The sequence below is a fragment of the Gossypium hirsutum genome, chromosome A12, assembly GCF_007990345.1.
Source record: "Gossypium hirsutum isolate 1008001.06 chromosome A12, Gossypium_hirsutum_v2.1, whole genome shotgun sequence".
Classification (NCBI taxonomy): Eukaryota; Viridiplantae; Streptophyta; class Magnoliopsida; order Malvales; family Malvaceae; genus Gossypium; species Gossypium hirsutum.
Genome location: NC_053435.1, coordinates 83,240,355 through 83,265,526, shown reverse-complemented (window position 1 = coordinate 83,265,526; position 25,172 = coordinate 83,240,355). Strand labels below are relative to the sequence as shown.

General features: G+C 32.6%; 5 protein-coding genes across 7 annotated transcripts; 4 read left to right on the top strand and 1 right to left on the bottom strand.

Annotated features, from left to right (window-relative positions):
• Positions 1 to 503: 503 nt before the first annotated feature.
• Positions 504 to 3,473, top strand: LOC107923027 (O-methyltransferase MdmC). The gene is made up of 9 exons (XM_016853232.2): positions 504 to 847; positions 930 to 983; positions 1,157 to 1,240; positions 1,829 to 1,954; positions 2,108 to 2,175; positions 2,327 to 2,396; positions 2,501 to 2,566; positions 2,651 to 2,728; positions 2,818 to 3,473. Exons 1-9 carry the CDS (start codon positions 572 to 574, stop codon positions 2,857 to 2,859), a joined length of 864 nt encoding a protein of 287 aa, XP_016708721.2. The 5' UTR covers positions 504 to 571; the 3' UTR covers positions 2,860 to 3,473.
• Positions 3,474 to 4,134: 661 nt separating this feature from the next.
• LOC107923033 (transcription factor 25) lies at positions 4,135 to 6,932 on the bottom strand. The gene is made up of 4 exons (XM_016853245.2): positions 6,616 to 6,932; positions 5,800 to 6,311; positions 4,665 to 5,567; positions 4,135 to 4,556 (listed from the first exon to the last, which is right to left on the bottom strand). The coding sequence occupies exons 1-4, from the start codon at positions 6,808 to 6,810 to the stop codon at positions 4,268 to 4,270; spliced, it is 1,899 nt and encodes a 632-aa protein (XP_016708734.1). The 5' UTR covers positions 6,811 to 6,932; the 3' UTR covers positions 4,135 to 4,267.
• Positions 6,933 to 9,082: 2,150 nt separating this feature from the next.
• On the top strand, positions 9,083 to 12,293 carry LOC107923042 (uncharacterized protein C594.04c). Its single transcript, XM_016853256.2, has 3 exons — positions 9,083 to 10,614; positions 10,710 to 10,973; positions 11,598 to 12,293. Exons 1-3 carry the CDS (start codon positions 10,384 to 10,386, stop codon positions 12,075 to 12,077), a joined length of 975 nt encoding a protein of 324 aa, XP_016708745.2. The 5' UTR covers positions 9,083 to 10,383; the 3' UTR covers positions 12,078 to 12,293.
• A 5,340-nt stretch (positions 12,294 to 17,633) lies between these two features.
• On the top strand, positions 17,634 to 21,372 carry LOC107923053 (probable inactive purple acid phosphatase 29). 2 transcript variants are annotated; one of them, XM_016853266.2, is made up of 4 exons: positions 17,634 to 18,127; positions 19,087 to 19,481; positions 19,554 to 20,004; positions 20,994 to 21,372. In XM_016853266.2, the coding sequence occupies exons 1-4, from the start codon at positions 17,761 to 17,763 to the stop codon at positions 21,032 to 21,034; spliced, it is 1,254 nt and encodes a 417-aa protein (XP_016708755.2). In that variant the 5' UTR covers positions 17,634 to 17,760; the 3' UTR covers positions 21,035 to 21,372. The 2 variants fall into 2 exon arrangements, with proteins under 2 accessions (XP_016708755.2, XP_040938823.1); XM_041082889.1 differs by having other exon boundaries at positions 17,642 to 18,127; positions 19,554 to 20,041; positions 20,994 to 21,128.
• A 414-nt stretch (positions 21,373 to 21,786) lies between these two features.
• Positions 21,787 to 23,698, top strand: LOC107923063 (glycosyltransferase family protein 64 C3). Of its 2 annotated transcripts, none has more exons than XM_016853276.2 (2): positions 21,787 to 22,114; positions 22,464 to 23,698. In XM_016853276.2, exons 1-2 carry the CDS (start codon positions 22,096 to 22,098, stop codon positions 23,546 to 23,548), a joined length of 1,104 nt encoding a protein of 367 aa, XP_016708765.1. In that variant the 5' UTR covers positions 21,787 to 22,095; the 3' UTR covers positions 23,549 to 23,698. The 2 variants fall into 2 exon arrangements, with proteins under 2 accessions (XP_016708765.1, XP_016708782.1); XM_016853293.2 differs by having other exon boundaries at positions 21,979 to 22,114; positions 22,450 to 23,698.
• Positions 23,699 to 25,172: the final 1,474 nt, after the last annotated feature.

Here is a 25,172-nt window from a genome sequence, read left to right as displayed (position 1 = left end):
ACACTTTTAATAAAATTAAGACGACATGGAAGTCTTTACAATTTGATCCATTGCCTCAAATTTGAGTCGTCATTTATTGTTTAATTTGACAATTAAGTTTCATATGACAGCTAAGTTGATGGAAATAGTTTATTAAAATGATAATTAAATTAAATTAAACAAAAGAATAATTTAAAATTTGATTAGGAATTTTTATGCAATTATGAATTTTTTATTCTAATTTTTATTTAAAAATTTAGATCTATTAATTTTTTTTAAAATTCATTGATGTGATTTTTTTGTAAATAAAAGAATAGTCATTTAATAGTCATGTAACAAAAAATGGCATTATAACATGCTTGAATTTAATAGCATTAACAACTGAACTTACATTTTAAAATTTGAAAAATAAATATTTTAATTTTTTTTTAGATAAAAGTAAAGGACTGAATTTTAAAAGTATAAAGGTACAAGGACTTGGAGAAATTTAAACATTTTCTATAACCAAATAACCCTATGGGATAACTAGACCCATGACAAAAAGCGCAGCAAAAAAACCCAACACCACCCGACCCTTTATCTCTTCCTCCAAATGGCCAACATCTTTGCAATTAATCGCTGCTCTTCCTCAGTTTATCAACGCTTTATAGTTCAATTCAATAGCACACAGCGATTCAATTCGTTATCGTCACACGTATCCAAATCCAGATTCATAAAGTTGAACAATCTCAGAAGGAATTGCTCACTTTCATCAGATGCTGCTGCTCCATTCATCGTAGCAGACGATGAAAAATACGGCAACAAACAAGTCATCAGTATCACTCCTCGCCTTTACGATTATATCCTCGCCAATGTTCGCGAGCCTCCGGTACTAAAAAACATTCCACCTTTTTCTTTTTCATTTTAGAAAAATCCATTTTGCCATAATTTTTCATGTTTACTGTGTTTAGATTCTCCGGCAATTACGCGAAGAAACCGCTAATATGCGCGGCAGCCAAATGCAGGTACTAAATTGTACAATTTGATACCTGAACTTTGATTGAATGCAATTATATATAAAATTGCACATTAGACTAAAGTTGATATATATAATTTTGAGACTTATCCTTCCATTTTCCTTTTTTTTTTTGTTCACTCAAAAAATGTGGATTTTTTTTCTTTTTTACAATTTTAAAAGGTGTCTCCTGATCAAGCACAGTTACTAGCGATGTTAGTACAGATTCTTGGGGCTGCAAGATGTATTGAACTTGGTGTTTACACTGTAAGTTTATGCATTAATTCCTCTTGAAATCTGCCTATGAACAAAAAGCTTAGCTAACTTTTGGAAACTTGGATTTCAAATTTTGGATTTGGATACAAAAAATAGTGTAAATTAAGTGATAAAACATCTACAAAATGTTACTTTTTTAATTATATGTTAAATTTGTGGATTTGTTGTATGCTTGTTTAGTAGTGAATTTGAAATTATTAAAGCTTTTATGAATTTGACAAATTCAGGATTTTTATACTTTTAGAAGACATTTTATATTGGAACCTAACTAGTTTTTTCATATTTATTTCTTAAATCCACGGATTTTTGTTTAGGACTGAATTTGAAATTCTTAAAAGTATTTATGAATTTGACAAACTCAGGATTTTTATAAATTTCTAATATATTTTGTATCAAAACCATAATTTATTCATATTGTATGCATTTCATTCTTACAAATTAAATAGCAAATGAAATCCAAATCCAAATTTTCAAATTCATATTTCCAAAGATAGCATTAAAGTATTTGGAAGTTGGAACTTTTCCAAAGGAATTTTTTAAGTTTTGGTAGAGTGAATTCGTATTGTCTTTTTTCTTTAGGGATACTCATCATTGGCTATTGCATTGGCTTTACCTGAATCAGGATGTTTAGTTGCCTGTGAAAGGGATGCTAAATCCCTTGAGGTTGCAAAAAGGTATTACGATCTAGCCGGTGTTTCGCACAAGGTAAACTACCTATACATGTAATACAATTCTCTTTCCAGTTCATAGCTTACGTTGTCGTGTTTCCTGCTAATGCAATAAAATGCCTTAAGTGTTTGCAGTAATCGTGCTTTACGATGGTATCTTTTATGGAAATATGTTGTTTGTTGGTGTTAGGTAAGTGTGAAACATGGACTAGCTGCAGATGTCTTGAAATCTATGATTTCTAATGGTGAGACTTGTAGGTGAGTTATGATGGCATTTATTTCTCTTAATCCGGATTTTCTTTGCAGCAACCAATATTATATGCTTCTCCTTTTGCATGCATTGCATTTTTTTGATATGGTGCATCACGTGAACTGTTACTTTAACCCACACATTTCACCTTTAAAGCAGCTATGATTTTGCATTTGTTGATGCCGAGAAGAGGATGAATCAAGAATATTTTGAACTGCTACTGCAGCTGGTAATAATACCAAACTAGAATATCGAACTTCTGAGCATTTTGTTAAAAGCTTTCTCGAACTTCTCTGCTTGGACAAGTTAGGTTATAGTTGGTCCTTTTTACAGGTTCGGGTTGGGGGAGTGATCGTGATTGATAATGTCCTTTGGCATGGCAAAGTTGCTGACCCATTGGTAAACTGTTTGCCTATGATTTATAAAAATCTGACCATCGAGATGAAGTTTTATATCTTCATCTAATCTTTTCTTATATAACAGGTAAATGATGCAAAGACTGTCAGCATTCGGAATTTCAATAGAAGCCTGATGGCAGATGATCGAGTAAGCATCAGTTTGGTAAGTATTTGCATTACTAGTCACTTTTTACCTAATTCTCTATAAAAATATCCGGTTCTCCCGTAACAATGTGCCTATCGGAACATTAGGTACCTATTGGAGATGGAATGACAATATGCCGAAAACGATGATCTAATCTGAGCTCATACTACTTTCTTGACAAAGCATGGTTTCCCAGCTGATATCTCCACTCTGGTATTCTCTGAAAATTCACCCATATCTTTAAAATGGCACTTTTAAATGACAGGCAAGAAGCAAGTCATCAAGCCCTTAAACCGTCGCAACCATCGATGATATCCTTCGAAGTTGATTCAGACACGGAAAATATCGGCCTCGGTATATGCTTTGTTAGATGAACTCTGCTCCCTTTTTAAAACAGGGTAGGGGCTGGGGATCATCCTGATGTACATTTACTTGTTTTGTATCATAGCAACAACTAACAAGAGAGCTATAAATTAGTTTACCTTTTTTTTTAGTAAAAACGTGTATACATTTAGCAGTGGAATAAAATGATATTTTGCTTCCTAAGGTCGTTTGTTGGAGATAGGAGTGTAATCGAGCTGAGCAAGCAAACTTACTCAAACTTGTAACTCAATTAAGCTTGAGCTCAAGTTGAAGCTTGATAATTTAGCTTATAGTTAATAATACTAGTTAAATTCTGATATTAGTCCTTGTACTGTACAAAAGTTGTGGATTTGATTTTTGTACTTTAATTTGATTAAATTTGGTCTTTGTATTTTTTGTATTTTGAAATTTAGTCCTGATCCTAATAGTAGCAGCTAAATTTATTCGATTAAATTCAGTTATTATAGACTATACATACATTTGTAAATTGTCGTTAATCCATTAATTGAATTTTTACTGAGTATATATAAAAAAAAAGCTAGTATGGCATTATACATAATAATATGTTTGCTTAATCAGATTTTGGAAATAATTAAACTTACCCGAATGAATTTAACAACCATGTTTAGTGAGGTTTGAAATTTTAAAGTTTAAAAAGTACAAGACTAAAATTACCTGAATTAAAGAACAAGAGTTAATGGTTGGATTTGGCCAATAACATTATTACAATAAGTAATTTAACAATACTAATATTTAAAATATACCAACTTCACAAAGACTCACCAATTGTTCGACCCGAATATTACTAAGATCAAATTCAACTCAATTGATAACTCAAACTTAGTTCAATAATTATTAAATTGAATTTGAATTTTTTATTCAAAAACCAATTGTCTCAATTACACTCTAATTACAATGTATCAATCCACAAACAAATACTTGTCTGAAATTGCTAGACTAATATTGTTTATATTCTATGGAAAAACTAATGAACTTAAATGAGTTTAAAAAATGTCCACAAAATTGATATCACGAGAGAGTGGCACAAAAACATTTGTAAATGCAACTTGAAAAGCAAAAAGAATTTTACTTCCTACACGTTAAACTGATATTACAGAATGTGTCAAGAGACATTATTGAGAACTTGATTATTTGGCCTAAATGTTTTTCATCAAATCTTTGATACATTGCAGCTCAGAGATCTTCATTGCCTTGGCCTTGCTCGTTAACTCGGTTTTCATCAACTATGCCATCTTCTGGACCTCCGTAATTAACCCACGGTAGCAGCGACTCAAACAAAACGGCCAATGGATTGCGATTAGCAACATCACGTAGTGCTGGAGCCTGACCACCAGCAGGAGGATTGGCAACCTGACCACCAAGATGAGCGGGGTCCCTCATGTCAACCATAAAGTTCTGTAGATTATCTGGGGGAAGAGTTTGAACCGTGTCGGAGAAGTCCTGAACCAACAAATGACCGTACCTGACCACAAGGTGAAAAGATTGTCAAACAAATTCCCGACTTACTCAATAAGACAAGGAAATATATAATATAAATAGTGCAACAACATTAGTTAATCTCGATACTTACTCGTTTTTGTTGGATGGGAATGCTTCTTTTCTCACACACGTCCAATCTTTAGCATCGTTTTTATTATGCTCCAGAGTTTGAATAACGTGGGAGGCACCATCTCGAAGTAACTTTTGTAGATCGGGAAGTCTCCATATGAGATAATTTTGTTCTACGTAGATATTAATCAGATGATCCACGGATGGAATCCCGATTTGATCTGAATGGAAATAGGAATTTTTGAGAATATTTGTCCATGCTTGATCTTTTAAAGGGACCTTCGCAACTAGTTTCTTAAGGACAGGAGGATGAAGCATCAAAGCTTGATTCATAAGATCAGCTGAAGAAGCCTTTGCGGTGTCTGCATCGGAGGATTCTTCTTGCTTGAGGTAAAACCGGCAAACAGCGAGGGAGTATGAAAAATTTGGCAACAGCCATAAAGAGGTATCAGTTCTATAGTCTTCAGAGAACTGTTCTAACCATGCATACTCCCCTGCCCTCAATGCAAAGTAGTCAAGGCAAAACATAGCTCCCGTCGGGTCGTCTGAATCGAGTGCGAGCAACAATTTACAAACTTCTAAAGCAGATCGATGACAGCCTCGTCTATCCATGTTTTTCATGTGAGTGAAGAGTGCTTTGAATAACGGCTTGTTCGAGTCATGACTGAACTTCAATTGGCAATTACCTTGCAAAGGAGTGAACATAGGATGCCAAGCACATTCCATGGCATACAAACACTTTGCAATAGCATCTGCAGACATCTGATGCTCGCCCACGAATTTAAAATAATCGGCCATGGTTATAAGCGAATCTAAATGATAAGGATGATACATCAAAACACTTGCTACACCGTTTAGGTCATGAATAGCTTGAGCAGCTTCAAATGCTCTCTGAGCTTGATCATAGGAAGACGAGTGTGTATACCTAAAAACAAGAAAACAGTTTAGGACAAGAGTACAACCAATAAACCCAAAAATTCTTTATACATCTACACTTCTGTAAATGTTGCAAAAGCATCGCACGTAATATCAGGAGAGCTATCTATCAAGCATACACCTGAAGTAAGTGAACAAATACAAAAAACGGGAGCACCCGGCAAGGTAATCAACAGTTAAGCAACGATATGGCAGTACCAGAGACATGGAAAGATCATTACCTGAAGTAATGGCACCCATCTTTAGTTTCTAGAAACTCCATTGACAGAGATCCATCCCATCGAGGCCAATGGTCCGATGGATATATCAAAACGGTCTTTCTAATATGATGATTTCCCCGTCTTCCACCACGTACCTGTCTCGAACTGCTGCTTTGGTTGCTTTTCTCAAACGACTTAACCACCTTTGAACCAAATATTCTCCGCAGCTCATTCTCGACATTCAGATACTTAGGATCCACGTGCAACACAGATGGTTTAGATTGCTTAAAGTTTTCAAATCCGGGTTGTTTATTAAGACCCGACTGTTGACTAGAAGATTCAATATCCAAAGCTAAAGCTTCTAAATTCACATCCAAGGGTGTTTCACGTTTACCCGTACTCAAAGAACCCTCTTTTCCTTTCTTTTGTTTCTTTTTCTTCGATTTGTTATTAGATGTGTAAGCCGAATTAAGAGCATTTTTCACTGATGGTGGCGGTTCTTGTTTTCGGGTTGAGGTCTCATCAGCATAAACCTGCAGCCGAAACCGATCGTAAGCTAATCGAAACTCATCCATTTCCCAATACTAAACCCTAAAAGCACATAGCTTGATCAATACAATGGAACAACACATGAAAAATTAAGGTTTTCCAAGCAAAAACAAAGAACCCTTTTTTTATTCTAACATTTCTAAACAACATTAATGCCACAAAATTTCAGTTTGGTCCTTGACATATTATTATTATTATTAAAAACAGATAATCCAGGTTCAAATGCGATGAATGATTTAATCCTAAAAAAGAACAATACTTTCAAAAGGGTGGGTTTAGGGGCTGAACCTGGTCGGCGTTATCTTCATCGGCGTCATCACCTTCGTTGAGGAGGTCGAAAGGGTTCTTAGAAGAACCAGCGCCGGAATCTGGGGACACCGATTCGTCGTCGTTTAGAAGCTCGTCTTGCTCATCTTCCTCGATTACGTGCTGTTTCTTTTGTTCTTGTTCTTTCAGGACTTTCTTCAGTAACCTAGCCGACATGGGTTTTTTGTTTTTTTGTTTACGTTTTTCAGGCACGGCGGGGAAATTGCAGAGATTTTGGGTTTTCGGATTCACCCTCCTCTCTGTAAATTCGACACCAAACCGGTTGTATTAAAGGTCAGAGCTTGGGGGTGATGGAAATGACCCGACCCGATTTGCTGGCTGTATTTTAGTTTGGGCTTTTGGTGATAATATAATGAGCCCAATTATTGTTCTAAATTCTTTCCGGGCAAACTACAAAATTGGTCACTTATGCTTGTATAAATTTATGTTTCAGTCACTAAATTTAAAAAATTTACTATATGGTCACTAACGTTATCGATTTATTATGTTATTGTCAGTAAACTATTAACTCCCATTAGGAGTGTAATGGCAAGCTAATGTAGCACGTGAATTTCACCGAAGTTCAAATGTACCAAGGACTAGTTGAAATTTTTTTCCTAAACTAGAAACTTTATGGGGTGAAGTTAATGAGATATGTTAGCTTATCGTTACACTTTTAACAGGAGTTAATAATTCAATGACCATAACATAATAAATCGGTAATAGTAGTGATCATATAATAATTTTTTAAAAACTCGATAACTAAAATGTAAATTTATGTAAATATAATTGACTTATTTTGTACTTTTACCCATTCTTTATAGAAAACTCTCACAATTTTGTAAAAATAGGTTGGGTTTGGCTTACTTCAATTCAAGTTTCATAGGGTCTTAAACATAGGTGAACTTTCGGTTTGTAGCCTTTAATCAGAATTTAGAATTAGTATCTTTTATTTTTATTTTTATTTTTATGTTATGGAAAGTACACTATACACTTCCTTTAATTTTTAGGAAATTATAAGTTAATTAATGTAATAATAAAATTACACTTTGCTCCTTCTAAAAAAAATTTACTCATTCCTGACCCCTCACTCTTGATGTTTGTTTCTCCCAATAATGTCATCTTTAAGGTCCGAACTTAAATTTTCTTGTTGAGAATATAAAATTTGACATAGTTTAATCTTTCTACTTGTATATTTCCATTAATTACTCAAAATAGTTGATATTATTAATGATTCTACTTAAAAAATTGATGTTGGTTTTCCTTGAAAGCACTCATTATCAGCATGATGAGTTGAAAGAAATGCTTTTCAAGAAAAAATTACTTGTGTCCTTTAATTGAAATGATTAATATTTTAAACTATTTGGACAAATTAACGAGATTATCAAGTAAATAAATCAAATTATGTTAAATTAAACTATAATAACTAAATTTCAAATTTGAACATAGTAGAATTATTAAAATCATAATTTCTTTCTCTTATTTTTTTAAGTTAGAGTTTGCTTTTGAAAGTTGTTGAGCGTTAGACCCTCACACATTTAGTGTTGTCCTCGATGAGGGGTTTCGTCTCTTAACTTTGTCTAGGGGTCGAATGCATGATGCGTGTAAAATACCAAAAGTCGACTAAAAAGTTTGAGGTGTGTGAAACACTATACTCAAGTAACGCATGAGGGATGAGTTTTTTAGTGCATTTTTTAAGATTAAAATAAAAACAATATACTCTAATAAAATAGTCATTTAGTTATTTAACTTTTCATCTTTAGTCTTCAACCATTAAATTATTAATAGAAAGATAACTTGTCAGCTTTTAAAATTGACATAATAATAATTTTAATTCTTAATATTTATATATTGTGTCAATTTAGTCTTTATTCTAAAAAAATTAACTATCAATATTTACTCATTATGTGATTTGCCCTTTTTTTTACCATTTTGCTTTTTTTTTTTTGGAAATGACTGTTAATTTTAAAAAAATGCAAAAATATAAAAATGAGGAAGGATCCACTTACACCTGTATAAAACTAAAGTGATTTTACACCCTTTCGTAACGTTTTATACAATTAATATTTTGACAGTTCAATTGTCTTATTTTATGTTTCATTCATGTATATCATGCATGTCAAGTTTCGCATAAATGAAAATTTTTTAACTATTAGTTTTATTTTAAAAAAAATTCGAATGTTAAATATATTTTAGATTGATATAATAGATATATCAAATCGATTAAAAAATTTACATACGTGACAAGTACAATAATATTGATAAATTTAACTGTTGAATTGTTAAAATATTAATTATATAAAAAGTTACAAAATAATATAAAACTTGCACGGAAAAATAGGACCAAATTACTCAATATATAAAAATTATTATTGTATCATTTTATTAAAAATAGGCATTGAACTCTATAAATCAATTCCTTTCAATCACCCTTGAAGGGTAAATTAAAATGATTTATAAACTAAAAGAAAAGCTTTTAACTAAAGGATGTGGGATAGATCTCTCCACACCAGCAGTGGTGGGATTACAATATTATAGCCGTTTTATTTACTTCTCTGGCTGGCGTAGATTGCGGAGATCTTTATGCAGGTTGACAGCCGGAGCTGGGGACCGGAAACGAGGTTTCGAATAGTATTATTTTAAAAAGCCCAGTGGCTGTGTGGATTCCGATTCCCATGTGAGTTTCATAATTAAAAGCTCGCCTTTTACAGGCTACTGCCCCCATCATTACATGCACTTCAAGCACAGTAAACCAAATCCATTATTATGCATTTTCTTAATTAGATAAAAAAAAGGAGTTTGTATACTCTTGGGTCAAACGTAAACTGATCAAATTATTAGCATTGCCTAAAGTTAGTTTTTAAAAAATTAAAGGACTAATTATTAACCTAATCCTTTTTACTTTACAAAACCCCCAAAGTTACTTTAATTTGTAATTTGATCCTTGTATAGGGTGAAAGTTTAAGTCACTAAACTATTTAAAATTTTTTATTTAAGTCATTAAATTATCGAGGTTCTTTTTTTTAAAAGAAGAAAGTTCAACTAGCAAGTTTTAAACAATAATTCAATGATTTGTACAATAAATTAGTACCTATTAACAAGTAGAAGAACATTCCTTAGATCCAAGTCAATCTGATAATCAATGTTAGAGATTAGAGAAAATTATTTAAATTTTAATTACCTAATTCATGACATTTAAAATAGTTTCATGAAAAAAAAACTGAATTGTGGAAAAGAAAAAGGAGAGTTTTCGATTGATGCAGGCGATATAAATAAAAAAAGTGATACAACAATGATTTTAATAGTCTAGTAACTTAAATGAAAACATTCGAATTATTTAGTGACCATTTTGTTACTTTTTAAAATTGAATAATTAAAATGTAAACTTATTATAAGAGTTTAGTGATTTTGAGTATAATTTAGTGATGGAGACCAACCCAAAAATGGCATTTTCAACAAAGAATAGGCCGAAAAATCATAATTATAAACCAGCATCGATCATGGACATAATGTGGCGGCCATGGGAGCCCATTCGCCACCTTCCATACACACACACGAAAAAGGTCTTCATCATCAGTTCATCACCAATCTTTGCTCTCATCATCATTTCAACTTAGCTTTAGCTTTGTCCCACAAAAAAACCAAAAGAAAATAAACTCAATTCTACACCTTCTGCTATAAAATTCATCCCTCGTTTGCTCCACACCGACCATAACACCCAAAAATCCCAAAAACTCAAAGCTAAAAACAATGTCTAGAAGCAATTTCAACAACGCCGTCGTATCATTTCTTGTTCCTCTCCCTTCAATCCTCTTCTACCTTTATTTCGTCAACCATTTACAGACCAACAATGGCGGCGCTTCTCTTTCTCCTCTTTGGTCATGGTGCTTTCACCACCCTTTGCTCTTAGCTAATGTCTTATTTTTCTTCAATGTCAATGTTCTTTTCTGGACCATCGGTCACATCCAATCTAGCAACTGGGTCAGTGAACTTTTTCAATTACTAGTGTCCTGTTATTATTATTATTATTTAAATTTCCATATTTGTGATGGGTTTTTCTTTTGTTGGTTTTTCAGATGATTGATTTGTATTGGACGGTGATACCGGTGATGTTAGTTTATTATTATGCAACACACCCATTGGCTCAATTTAATTTATGGAGATCGAAGGTTGTGATAATGTTGACATGGGTTTGGAGTATCAGGTTGACTCATAACTATTTTAGACGTGAAAATTGGCAATGGGGTGCTAGAGAAGATTGGAGGTTTACTGATATGCGTCGACAGTATGGTCGCCACTGGTGGTGGATTTCATTCTTTGCTGTCTACTTTTCTCAACAGGTGAATTTTTCATTTCTTTTTGTTGCTTTTATCAATTTTAGTGCTTAAAAATGATTTTTTTAATAAAATAATATGAGCAAATGAAAGATTTGGAATTTGTAGTTTTGTTCAAGGTTTGGTTTTCTTTGCAACAAGTTAATTGTTAGAACTTAGAAATACACGTGTATTTCATAAATATTTCTAAAATACAAGAATTTTCAATTTATTTTTACTATTTTAAATATAAAATATTTATTTTTATATCATACAAAAGTTCACGCGAGTGTTAACTGATGGACTTGAATTTTAAAATTTAAAAAATAGAGTGACTAAATTCTTAAAAATAAAAGTACATAAACTAAATTTTAAATTTTAGAAAAATACAAGGACCTATGTCACATTTTAACTAAAATTTATCTTTCACTCTTTGCCTATTGTGTTGTTCTTCTTGTTCATGTTCTTTTTTGTAATGGAAGTGCTTATTAAATCCTGAAAGATGCGCCATGGGTGAATTGTCCTTAATAAATAGTGATTCTTGTTTTCTTGTATTTTTCTTCCCTTGTATTAAGCTTATTTATCAACATATGCAACTACAAAAATGGTGATGAGAGAACTTGAACTTAGGTTATTTATTAAACTGTGCAGATATTTTTGATTGGGATATGTCTTCCACTCTATGTGGTACACTCAGTTGATAAGCCCTTGAATTTGTGGGACTTTGTTGCTGCTAGTGTTTGTTTGTGTGGCATTGTTATAGCCTACTTTGCAGATACACAGCTCCATGATTTTGTGACCACAAATAGCAAGCTAAAACAACTCGGAAAGCCTATGGTCCCTAATCTCGACCAAGGCTTGTGGCGATACTCGCGTCATCCGAACTATTTCGGCGAGCAATTGTGGTGGTGGGGACTGGTCGTATTCGCTTGGAACTTGGGACATGGATGGACCTTTGTTGGAGCTTTGATTAATAGCATGTGCTTAGCTTACGTTACCGTGCTCGTCGAGCGGCGGATGTTGAAACAAGAGTACCGAGCTGAAGCATACAGGTTATATCAAAAGACAACCTCAGCATGTGTACCTTGGTTCAAATCTTCTGTTATAGCAGTTAAAGATAAGGATACTTGATCTAAATTTTTTGTTTCCTTGCCATGTTTTTTGTCATGTTGGTGGATTCTATACTATTTATGTCCTGTCTTTGATGTGGTGAGCACTTGTGATGTATTCTGCTATGTCTCTATTTGAGCTCAAAATGGTTGCCGTCTTTGGTAATCAAAGAGATATCACTGTATGAAATCATGTAAATTCTTTGTTTGTTTATTTGCAATAGAATTTTTTTCTTCATTTTTCTTGATTTTTACACATGTTTTGTAATAGTAGAATCCACGAAATTAAAGTATTGTTTGTTTGTTTTATGATTTATAAAGATTAAATTTTTTAAAGTTCGTGACTATTTCCTTTAATAATATTGTTTTCGGATTTAAACTTAAGTTATTATTTCCAAAATTGAAGTAGTTGGAACTGAGAGAAAAAAAAGAATCATATAATAAATCCTCTAACCAGTATATCAAACATAATGAGGAAGAAGTAAGGGTGGTTACTTTATATTGAAAATTATAAACTACACCTAAGGTGATTAATCAATTAATAAAATTAAGTTTTGGTCATTTAATTTAAAAAATTATAAAATAGTTATTAAATTATTTGAAAGTTTTAATTTAAGTCATCGAATTTTTACTTTTTTAAAATCTAGCTAGTGGACTCAAGTGAAGATTCAACGATTAGTACGGTAGATCTTATTTCAAAATAGGATTTTAAAAATAGAGAAAGGGATAAGATTCTTTTTAGAAAGGAATAAAGAAATCATGGATGAATCCAAGCGATCTTTTCGTAGGCATTTGCCATCGATCCAATTGGGGGATTGAATTGACTATAGAAACATGAGTTTAATTAGTCGGTTTATTAGTGAACAAGAAAAAATATTATCTAGGCAAGTAAATAGATTAACCTTAAAACAACAATGATTAATTACTATTGCTATAAAATAAACTCGTATTTTATCTTCGTACCTATTGACAAGTAAAAGAATAAACCTTAGGTCCAAATTAATTTGACGGTTAGTATTGAAGATCGTAGAAAAAAGCTGTTTAAAATTTGGTTCATAGATTCGTGACATTCCAAGTTATTTCATGAAAAAATTGAATCATAGAGAAGAAAGAAAATGAGAGCTTTCAATTAGAATAGACAATGCGAATAGAAAATATCATACAATAATGATTTTAACAATTTAGGGACTAAAATAAAATTTTTTGATTAATTCAATGACTATTTTATAAATTTTTAAAATTAAATAACTAAAACATAAATTTACTAATAATTTAGTGATTTTAAGTATAATTTACTAAAACCTCGGAACAATTGTTGCATTCATGTTGGTTAATGGCCATGGGAATCGCCTTTTCCTTCTGGTCAAAGGCAAATCTGCCAGCCCCCCTTAAAATGAAAAATTGCTATTTAGACCTTTTAAATTTTTTTTAAAATTTTAAATTATTAAAGGTAAAATTACATTTTATCCCTCCTAAAATTATAAAAATTCGATTTAATGCTTTAAAAATTATAAAGATACAGACTATAAAAAAAATTAAAATTTCATTCAGTCCCTCCTAAAAGATTATTCTGGCTTCGCCCTTGCTTCCAGTTATTTTTTTCTTCTTTATTTTAACGTCACTATATTATTTTTTAAGTGTAGATGTTGAGTGGTTGTAAATTTGTTTGAGAGAAATCTTTAAATTATTGTTCATTGAGAGTCTATATACTCTTTAATGAGTCAATTTTATCTTTAATCAAAGTATCGTCTTTTGACTTTAAGAATAGTGTGAGTGCTTGAAGAAGATGGTCCAATAGAATAGAGCTCCTCTCCTAAATAGACTAGCATAGTATCGTTGCTCAATGTTAAAGTTTAAGTCCTATGAAGTGCAAATACTCACATTTCTTTAGTAGTTGACCATGTGTCATGCACGATCTATCATAATAAGGTACTCCTATAATGTTGAATTCATCATCTTAAGCATTCAAGCACTTCACAAAATCGAAAAACAAAATTCTGATTAAATACAATACCCACTTGTTGAAAGATACACCAACACTTTAAAAACTCTCAATAGAATTCAATGAATGGGACATGTTTTTAACTCCAATTAATCATCGCAGAATTTTGACGTTGGAAGACATGATGTCAAATATTGAAGCTCACGGATTCACAATCTCGTGAGAGGCTAGATCTTGTCCTGTGATAGGTTATGCTTTTGTATCATTGGCACTTAGCTGTGGTGATTTCATAGTAAACTCCATTAGGTATATGCTGGATCCAAGGGACAAAGCGACAGTGATGCAGATCTTTAATTGTTTTTACATAAAAAAAAATGCATTAAGATGTTCATTTTGTCCTTTATTTATTTATGGTATAATATAATTTTTTATCCATTAACTTGGAATTAGATTCACTTTAGTACCTGTATTCTTTTTATCCACTTTGATACTTGAAGTTAGTAATTGGATTCATTTCAGTCTCTAAATTTGAAAATTATAAAAAATTAATGATGTGATACTCTGAAATTATAATTTTTCAAATGATGATATGATAGAATCTTAGAGTGCCACATATAGTGTTCTAATAACCAAACCTGTGACTGAATCGGTCAGACCATTAGTTCTTGATTTAATCGATTTGGTTGGTTCAACTATTAGACCAACAATAATTAAACAAATCATAATAAATCATAAAAATTTAAAAATGAAATTTTAATAAACCGGTTCAAATATTGGTTTTTGTCTCAGTTTTCAATATTTATTGGTTTCAAGCAATTTCTAATTCAATCGGTTCAACTCCTTTGTTTGGACTAGTATACGAGTTAGCTCTTAGTCCAATTGCTCCAACTGACCAATCCACACATGTTCTAAAAATATTGGTCATATCACCAAATTTTGATGAAATCCAACTTTAGAGACCAAAGTAAATCTAGTTGCCAAGTTCAAGTATTAAAGTGAATTAAAAAAATGTATAGGTACTAAAGTAGACATAATTGCCAAGTTCAAAGACAACAAATTATATCGTCCTTTTATTTATTTACAAAAATCTACCCAATCATCTTTAAAAGGTAACATTTAGAGTTTGTTTGGACAACACAGAGTAATTGAAAGAAGTAATTACACTCTCTTGTAATTACAAAAAATTGTAATTTCTTATACGTGTTTGGTTGACAAAGTCTAATTACATCGTAATTTCTTATGTCATGTTTGATAGTATAAATTGTAATTATGTACTTACATATTTTATATTTAAAAATATATTATAAAAAATATTAGTGTGATAAAAATAATTTTTGTAACAAAAATAATATAAATTTTTGTTATAATTTTATAAAATACACAAATTATTTTTATAATATAATTTTTTAGGATTATAGTATAAGAAATTTTTTGTCATAAAAATCTCAAGCACTCATAGGTGTTCATACTTATAATATAATTTTCATAACTTATATAAAAATAATTTTTTAAAATTAGATTTGGGTGTAATTATCTTCGTAATTACTCCAATTCTCACCCTCCTCTAAGAATTGGAAAATATAATTGAGGTGCTTCGGTTACCCCTAATCCTATGAAACCCACCAATTACAATGGTTTCTCAAACATGCTATCAAGAGCGAAGCCAGAAATTTTTTTAAGTGAGGCTAAAGTATAATTTTACCTTTACTAATTTAAAATTTTAAAAACTTTAAAAGGCCTGAATAAAAAAATTTCTATTTTAGGGGGTCGGGCCCTTGCCAGGCCCCCTTAAATATGTCCTTGCATGCTAGTATTGTGTAATTTATAAACAATTACATCTAAATCTAATTACTAGATAAATTTCTAAATATTATCTTAACAAATTTAAGTTTAACAATGCATATAAATAAAATTATATCAAAGTTTACACTATGCAAAACCTACTAAATAGTATCAGAACATGAAAAAACAACTTATAAAAGAATTTGGGCTATTAATTTTTATAATTTTGCAAAACAGTACATTATTTTACCAACAATTTCTATGGTTATTGGCTAGTCCATTTACTTTTAATTTCCAGAATTTATCTTTCTATTTTTTATTTAACAATTGAAATTTAATAATTAATATCGTAAAAATATTTCTATTAAATTGAATTATATGATTTTTTTAAATGAAAATTTTTCATAATTGAAATTCAATTACTAATATCATCAAAGTAAATAAAAGGGTTGAATCCCAGTTCTAAGTAAAAAAAGAAAATTACCACATTGAAAGTTGACATTTTTTTTTTTGCTTATACAGCTTTCAAATATTTTTAAATTGCACAAGTGAACAAATTTTATTATTTTAAAGCTGTCATTGTTGAAGGGAGGTCAACTCTTTCAAGAGATGTTTGCAAAGTATCATTTGTTGGGAGTCGATAAACTCCTCAACAAGTCTATATTGACCCTGCTGAAGGTTTTATCTCTCAAATCTGTTAAGGGTCTGAGTGATTAAAAAGATAATTTGAAAAAGTGATGGGTTTATAAAACGATGCGTTTTTGAGTGTATGATAAGGTAGACCATGCGTGTTGCACATGATTGTCCATTAAGGAAATCTCATATTTGTACTTGATGAGTTTTGAACCATGCTTTATGGCATATACAACATTGTTTTGCAATCAAACACTTTACATGACACTTCTATTTTGTGAATTCGTCGCCTCTTCATGCACTCAACCTCTCGCAAAAGTTGGGAAACATTATTAACTTGTTGAGGGATCCATCAACTCCAAGTAGATGACATATTGTAAACTTCTTCCAATAGAGTCGACCTTCCTTCAATAGTCATGCAATCAAATTGAGCCAACTTTAGTTGTTAAGTTAGAAATGTAGGGACTAAAATTTTTAAATTAAAAATAAAAGGGTAACCTACATATTTAGTCAGTCACATATTGTTTAACTTATGTTTTTGTTACCGAATTTTAAACAGTTATAATATGGTTATTAACTTTATCGATTTACTACATCTTTTGTCACCGAGTTGTTAATTATAATTGACAAGTTGACATGTCACATCATATCATTGTTTCGTAATGATGATATAACCTATCCGTCAGCTTACCTTATACCATTAATGATTAAGTGAGAAAAATGTAACAAATTGATAACATTAATGATCATATCGTAAATTTTTAAAACTCAATGACCAAAACATAGTTTAAGCCATATATAGAATGCAAGCTAAATTAATGGAATTTTTATGGTTAAAATATACCATAAATCTTTGTACCATTAGTAAAATTGAAATTTAGTTTCTGTGTTTTTATTTCTACGAATATAGCCTCTATTTTTCATGTTTCAAACTTCAGGTTCAACTGTTAAACATTGTAAAAATTATTTTATTAAATTCAGTTTCATTACAACGTTGCTTTTTTAGTTAAATGGCTACCAAGTGCATATTTTTTATTTCAAAATTTCACACCAACAAATATAACAATATTAACAATTGGACTGAATTTTAAAATCTGAAAAGTAGAGAGACTAAATTCCTAAAAATAAAAGTATAGAGACTAAATTCCAAAATTTTAAAGAGTATAAGGACTTAAGAGATATTTTAACAAATACATAAATTTAATACAAACGACATATGACGTGGAAAGCAAAGGCCACAGCGTCCCTGTGATTCTGTGATCCTCTTCTGCAGTAAACTCTCACGGTGCCTTAAAACCCAAACAACGGGGCAGTGTGTCATTAACTGTAAACCGAGGAAAAAGGGTAAATGGAAAGAGCAACAATGGTGCGACCTTCTTCAACATTTGTTAAAATCAACAAGAAAAAACTCTGGGTTTCACTTGCGATCGCTGTGCTTTCGCTTTGTTTTGTGCCCATTAACGTCTCCGCCGCCGTCAGGCGACAAACTCCGCAACAGCATCATCTATCGCGGAAGCCGTCGCCGAAGCTGAGGTTTGGCCGGAACGGAGAGTTCAAGATACTCCAAGTGGCGGACATGCACTACGCTGATGGTAAAACGACACCGTGTGAAGATGTGTTGCCTAGTCAAGTTGATGGTTGCTCTGACCTTAACACGACAGCGTTTATCCACCGCATGATTGAAGCTGAGAAACCCAATTTCATCGTTTTCACTGGTAAAGCTAATGAACTATTTTTATTTTTTTGTTTGAATCAATTGATGCTATTTGTGGGAAAATTTTGAACTTTATGATGTGAAAATTTTAGTCTTTAATTTAGTAATTGTTTAGTTAACATACAGGTAAAGCAAGCTTGCTTTTTGTTTATATGGTGGCTTTCAAGAGGACATTGGCTAATACCCTGAATTTTCTTCTTGTAGAGATTGACCAAAACCCTAAAACTTGAATTTTATGAGATGAAAATGTGAAAATTTAATCTTTAATTTAGTAATTGTTTCGTTAACATACAAGTAGAGCAAACTTGCTTTTGTTTATATGGTGGCTTTAATGGTGTTTCAAGAGGACATTGGCCAATTCCCTGAATTTTCTTCTTGCTAGCTATTAATACCATAGCATAAGATGAAAGAGGATATTGACCAAAACATGGTAAAAGTACCATAGAGGTCCCTGTAGTTAGATTGCATTTTGCCCTCTCTGCATGGGCAAATTAATCTTTGTATATTAGATCAAAGAGCAAATTAGTCATTTTTGTTAAAATTTTCATCTATTTGTATGGTTAAAATTTGGTGTGACTGATGGAATAACCAGACAGTGAAACGTGGCGTGCCACATTTACATCATGCTGATGTACAAAGACCAACTTTTAACACTAGAAGTGAATTAAATTTTTAACAAAAGGACCAATTTACTCTTTGATCTAACATGCAAGGACGAAATTGCCTATTTTTTTAGTAGATAGGGTAAAATGCATTTTGACTCTTACTTCAGGGGCCTCTAAGGTACTTTTACAACCAAAACCCTAAAATTTGAACTTTATGAGATGAAAGTGTGAAAATTGAATCTTTAAGTTAGTAAATTGTTTAGTTAACATACAGGTGGAGCAAGCTTGCTTTGGTTTATATGGTGGCTTTAATGTTCTTTATTGTGATATGCAACTGTTATGCATAAATGTTTAGGGGATAACATCTATGGATTCGATTCCAAGGATTCGGCGAAATCAATGGATGCAGCATTTGCCCCTGCAATTGCTGCTAGAATTCCATGGGCTGCTGTTTTGGGGAACCATGACCAAGAAGGCACGTTATCAAGGGAAGGCGTTATGAAACACATTGTTGGATTGAATCATACTTTGTCTCAATTGAATCCTTCTGAATTACATGTTATTGATGGTTTTGGCAACTATAACCTAGAGGTCGGTGGAGTCGAAGGGTCCGGTTTTGTAAACAAATCTATTCTCAATCTCTACTTCCTTGACAGTGGAGATTACTCGACGGTTCCAGCTATCCCGGGTTATGGTTGGATTAAACCCTCTCAACAGTTATGGTTTCAACTTACTTCTGCAAAGCTTCGGGTATGAACCTCATTTGATTCTCGTTTGGATGCCATCTTTCGTGCCTAGTGAATTGTTTTATTTGTACTGCAGAGAGCTTACATGAGCCCACCAAATGCTCAAAAATCATCTGCACCTGGACTTGTTTATTTTCACATACCGTTGCCTGAAGTTGCAAGTTTTGACTCAACGAACTTCACTGGGGTGAGACAAGAAGACATTGGCTCTGCTTCTGTGAACTCGGGTTTCTTCACAAGTTTGGTAGAAGCTGGGGATGTGAAGGCTGCATTTACTGGTCATGATCACGTCAACGATTTTTGTGGCCAATTGACTGGTATACAACTGTGTTATGGTGGTGGATTTGGATACCATGCTTATGGGAAAGCTGGATGGCCTAGGAGAGCCAGGGTGGTGGTAGTGTCTTTAGAGAAGACTGAGGAAGGAGGTTGGGGCACTGTCAAGTCAATTAAGACGTGGAAGCGCCTTGACGATAAACATCTCACTGCCATTGACGGGGAGGTCCTTTGGAGCAAGAAACATACTGGTAAAGTCGAGTAACTTTGGTCACTCTTATATATAAGGTTAGAAAGCTCTTTAAGAACGTTATGACTGTGAATTGTAGACATTAGCTGACTAAACAGGACCGTGACCGAACTTGACTGACTGCTGTTGCAAGGCTAATTATTCTTGATGGTCTTTCTTTAGGATTTTGTCTCCTATTATCCTTGAATTCGAAACATAATAGGCAAAAGTTAAAGGTAGCTCATTGAATAATGGGGATATGTCTTGAACTTGCATGTTTTAGATTGTAGATTGTAGATGTCATTTCATTTTATATCTGAATGAGCAGCAATATTGGTGAAATGACAGTAAAAGTACCATGGAGGCCCATATATTGCATTTTGCCCCTTTTACTAAAACAACAAATTAGTTCCTGAACATTAGATCAAATAGCAAACTGGTCCTTTTTGTTTAAAATTTCATCCATTTTTACTGTTACACTGTGTTTCATGCTGACACGAAAAGGACCAGTTTTTAACAGTAAAAATGGTTGAAATTTTTAACAAAAGACAGTTTTGTTCTTTAATCTAACGTACAGGGATAAATTTGCTTATTTTTTAATAGAGAGGGCAAAATGCAATCCGGCTTCTACTACAAGAATCTCCCTAGCACTTTTACCGTGAAATGACTCATGTTCATCAATTTCGAACTGTATTTGTATGTGCTTTTGGAATAAAAAACACAGGGTGATTAGTGCATTAGATGATATGAATTTGTAGGAATAAACAACAACATGATGTTTTTTTAGTTTGGTCCTTTTGAGTCCTAAAGCGATTTCGCATCTCACAACATCAGTGTAACGATTCTCCTCCTTGTGCTTTAGTTCCCGTTCCTTCTTATACAAGTATGCAATTCATGCATGACTTATCTATGTTAAACCCGACCTCAAGTTATATGCATATTGAATTCATTTGCTTGTTTCGGAAGTTGATGCGGAAGTCATATCTGGTTTGGCAATTGGCATCGTTACAGGTACTCGTAGAAAGAAACATATCAATGGCAGTACTGCTTGAACTTCGGGAACGGACCAACTGACAGTATTATTACATTAATGTCTCAGAATATTTTGATCTCAACCGGCTTTCAAGTTTTGGACTACTATGCAACAAGGAGTTTAGCTTGTGTAAAATGGTTTACGGACTTGAAGGATTTGCAGTCAATGGTGCTGTGCTGGTTTCTAATAATCCTACGAATTGTGATTGTATACATATGAAACATTGCTTTAAAAATTCTATTCTTGTTTTTTTTTTTGGGGGGGGGGTAAAAAATAAGGGAAATCTTATGTTAGAATGGAATATATCGACTAAAATATGTATCTTTTGAAAGTACAAATAATTTTTGTTTGGCCTTTTCTTCAATTGTCATTCTTTTTTTTTTTTTTTCACATTTTAGATCGTAAATTATTTTTGGGATTTTTTATTAGGATTCTAATTGTATTTTACTTTTTTTATTGGTTAAAAATATCCTTAATTTTTTACTGTTAAAAATTAGTCTCATTACATCAGGATAAAATACACGTAATATGACACGTGTTATTATTGGGTTATTTCATAAGTGAAGTCAGTTTTTAATACTAAAAATGAATGAAATTTTTAATAAAACATATCATTTTACTTGTTGATTTAATATATAAGAATTATTTTACATATTTTTTGAGTAAAGAGATAAATTGTAATCTATTTATTGGTATGGGGATTTTTATGATATTTTTACCCGAAAGAAATTAGTAAAAGTCCACAATTTAACAATTTATATCAAATGGATTATTAAAAAGAACTAACTCAGGCCTAAATTTTCAGTTTTATAAAGTACCAAGGATGAAATTTTGACAAATTAAAATGGGAGGACTAACCTGTGAATAATACACGGCAACTCCGTTCCACATTATAGCCTTCTTTCTCCTCTTCTTTTGGTAGCTGTGCAGCACAGAACCCTAATTTCTCGACGCGAGTACCAGGTCAGAAGGCATGAGCACGCCATCAACAGCGGCAAACAGGTCCCGTTCGGAAGCAATTGGCCGGGCATGATGCCGGCTTGGTGAATTGTGCGCAGATACCTCCGTTCCCAATCGGCGATGGTAAATCCATCGGAAGGTAACTAATATGAATTATATGATTGATTACATTTACATAAGCTAAAGGTTTAAGATAGGTATTGAAAGAAGAATGAATTTGATGGAGATCATGAGCTTGACTGTTTGAGGAGCCATCTTTGTTTTTTTTTTTTTTGAAGTTTGATTGGTTTAGGTACTGAAAACAAAATCATTTGTTAGTAGTTAAATCCAATTAGGGCTGCAATGCAAATGCAAATGCAAATGCAATTTTTCTGCTAGTGCTATCTTATCTTAGGAATTGATTATGTTTGTAAGTTCTTTTTCTTAATTAAGAACAAGGATTTAGGGTTTTCATTCTACTTCTCAAATAAAAAGGAAAAACAAAACAGGGCTACTTTTGTGCTGGTCAATTAAGTATCACATTCGAGTTGACTCGAGTCGAGTTGGGGCCAAGATGGGAGTATATGCAGTTGCAATCTGCCTCTTCTTCTCCCTCTCGGTTGTGTTGTGTCTCCGCATCCCTAATCTCTCTTCAGACATTGAAAAAGACACAATCTTATCATCAGTATGCCACCCCGGAAATCAGCCCAATCCTCGCACTCTCAGACCTGATCAGTTAACTGTTCTCATCAATGGCTATTCCGAGTCCCGCATCCCTCTGCTTCATTCCATTGCTGCCTCTTACTCCGCATCCCCAGTGGTATCCTCTGTGCTGGTTCTCTGGGGTAACCCCTCCACCTCACCCCTTACTCTTTCTCAATTGGCACACAATCTGTCGGTTTCATCCTGGGGCAATGCTGCCATCTCCCTCGTGCCTCAATCGTCAAGCAGCTTGAACGCCCGGTTCCTGCCGAGGTTGTCGATTGGTACACGTGCGGTTCTGGTGTGCGATGATGACGTGGAAGTGGATTTGAAAACGGTGGAATTCGCATTTAGGATGTGGAAGGGGAATCCAGATCGTTTAATTGGGATATTCGTGAGATCGCATGATATTGATATGACAAGGAAGGAGTGGATTTATACGGTGCATCCGAACAAGTATTCGATAGTGCTTACCAAGTTCATGATGATGAAGAGGGAGTATTTGTTCAAGTACAGTTGCGGGGGAGGTTCCCTAATGCGTGAGATGAGGAAGATGGTTGATGAGATGCAGAATTGCGAGGATATTCTGATGAACTTTGTGGTGGCAGAGGAGACAAATACAGGGCCTTTAATGGTGGGAGCGGAAAGGGCCAGAGATTGGGGAGACCCAAGAAATGAAGATAGCGATGGCGATGGCTTAAGACTAGTAAGAGACGTGGGGTTGAGCAGTAGGAAAGCAGAGCACCGGAAGAGGAGAGGGAAATGTATAACTGAGTTCCATAGAGTTTTCGGAAGGATGCCCCTTCGATTCAGTTATGGTAAGTTGGTTTCTTCTGTTGGAGAACAAGGCCTTTGTAAGAAAGGCACCAATTTGGTGCTGTGTGACCATTGAATACATCTTTTGTTTGAGTCACTTTACAATGAAATACAGTGTAGTATAGGATAGTGTGAGAATACTCGTCATGGTGATACAGTTACAGTAAAACGAACTAATAATCAACATTGATCAATGATAATTGAGTATCCTTAGATTGTTAAGAAATTATATTTTATTTATTTGGATTTTTATGTGGCCACTTCTGGCTATGATTCAGGCAGCTTTTAAATCCTATGATAAGCTATTCAGCTTCGTAAAACTTTCCCAATAATATAATTTTTGGTCTCTCAACTTGACAATTAGGTCTACTTTAATATATGTATTTTTTTTATTCATTTTGGCACTTAAACTTGTCAGCTAGATTCATTTTGGTTACTGAACTAGAAAATTATAAGTTTGATGATTTGAAATTTTAAAAATCTATATAAATTTTTAGGTGATGATGTTATGCAATTTTAGAGTGTCACAAATAGTGTTCTAATAATTGGACTAGTGAATGAATCGATCAGACACTAGTTCCCGATTTGATCTATTCAATTGCTAGACCGGCAGTAATTAAATAATTAATTAAAAATTTAAAATATAAAAATTTTATTAAACTGTTCAATTTGTTTAACTACATGTTTTTGGTTCAATTTTTAATTTTTATCAATTTTGAGCAATTTTGTATTCAATTGGTTCAATCTCTTCTTTGGATCAATATAACGATCAGTTCTTAGTCTAATCGGTCCGACCGACCAATTATGTTTCAAGAACATTGATCGCATTATCAAATCTTGACAAAATCTAAATTTATGATCAAAATGGATCTAGTTGTCAAATTCAAGAGCCAAAGTGAACCAAAAAAATAAAAATAAAAATATCAAAATGAGCCTAATTACTAATTTCAGGGATTAGATTATCCCTTCCCATCCTAAAACTTCACTGAAATTGTGTTCACTACTATTCAACTCTTGTCATCTGCTATTTCAGAATTGAATTTTTATCTTATTTTCACAATAGAATTTTACAGTTTTCTCCCATACTAATTCTACCTATCAATTTGAATTCAAGCCTGAAGATTTAAATTGATTAATCTAGATCGAATCTAATTCGATTTGATTGTAAAAAGTCAATAGTTTATATTTTTTTAATTTTATCTTGAAATTGATTTGGACTTGAAATGATTCAAGACCCAAATAACCCAAATCTGTAATGATCCGTGACTTTTAACTATACAAAATAATTTGAATAAATGATCCTAAAACTTAAAATGACCTAAATCTAAAATGTCAAGAATTAATTCAAATATGAAAACTTTTTTAACTCGACAGATGTATAATTTTTTATTATAGGTCCTGATCATATTTTACATAATACCTAAAATTACCTATAGTTCCTCCCCAATCCATAAATAAGAGGATAATACGTTTCAACGCACTTGAACCCATGTCCTCCAACCTTAACAACAATAGTCATACTAATTGAATTAAGACTTAATGAACACGTGTCCAACAATTAAATAGTCCCTATTAGTAGTTTTAAAAAGTTTACCTTGCATACAAATAATATTTTTAATTATCTTACCAGACATTGATGAATATTACCTTTGGAATAAAAAAACTTAGACAACCAAAGTTTATGGATTAATTTATAATTG

What these genes read in the sequence shown, in the direction of transcription:
- LOC107923027 (XM_016853232.2), top strand. Translation starts at nt 572, where the DNA reads ATGGCCAACATCTTTGCAATTAATCGCTGCTCTTCCTCAGTTTATCAA. An exon ending in TTGAACTGCTACTGCAGCTG is followed by an intron (nt 2,397 to 2,500) that starts GTAATAATACCA and finishes TCCTTTTTACAG; the next exon opens with GTTCGGGTTGGGGGAGTGAT. An exon ending in GCAAAGTTGCTGACCCATTG is followed by an intron (nt 2,567 to 2,650) that starts GTAAACTGTTTG and finishes CTTATATAACAG; the next exon opens with GTAAATGATGCAAAGACTGT.
- LOC107923033 (XM_016853245.2), bottom strand. Translation starts at nt 6,810, where the DNA reads ATGTCGGCTAGGTTACTGAAGAAAGTCCTGAAAGAACAAGAACAAAAG. An exon ending in ATGAAGATAACGCCGACCAG is followed by an intron (nt 6,312 to 6,615) that starts GTTCAGCCCCTA and finishes TTTCGGCTGCAG; the next exon opens with GTTTATGCTGATGAGACCTC. An exon ending in TTCCCATCCAACAAAAACGA is followed by an intron (nt 4,557 to 4,664) that starts GTAAGTATCGAG and finishes CCTTGTGGTCAG; the next exon opens with GTACGGTCATTTGTTGGTTC.
- LOC107923042 (XM_016853256.2), top strand. Translation starts at nt 10,384, where the DNA reads ATGTCTAGAAGCAATTTCAACAACGCCGTCGTATCATTTCTTGTTCCT. An exon ending in ACATCCAATCTAGCAACTGG is followed by an intron (nt 10,615 to 10,709) that starts GTCAGTGAACTT and finishes TTGGTTTTTCAG; the next exon opens with ATGATTGATTTGTATTGGAC. An exon ending in CTGTCTACTTTTCTCAACAG is followed by an intron (nt 10,974 to 11,597) that starts GTGAATTTTTCA and finishes TAAACTGTGCAG; the next exon opens with ATATTTTTGATTGGGATATG.
- LOC107923053 (XM_016853266.2), top strand. Translation starts at nt 17,761, where the DNA reads ATGGAAAGAGCAACAATGGTGCGACCTTCTTCAACATTTGTTAAAATC. An exon ending in CAATTTCATCGTTTTCACTG is followed by an intron (nt 18,128 to 19,086) that starts GTAAAGCTAATG and finishes ATAAATGTTTAG; the next exon opens with GGGATAACATCTATGGATTC. An exon ending in TTGGAGCAAGAAACATACTG is followed by an intron (nt 20,005 to 20,993) that starts GTAAAGTCGAGT and finishes GCATCGTTACAG; the next exon opens with GTACTCGTAGAAAGAAACAT.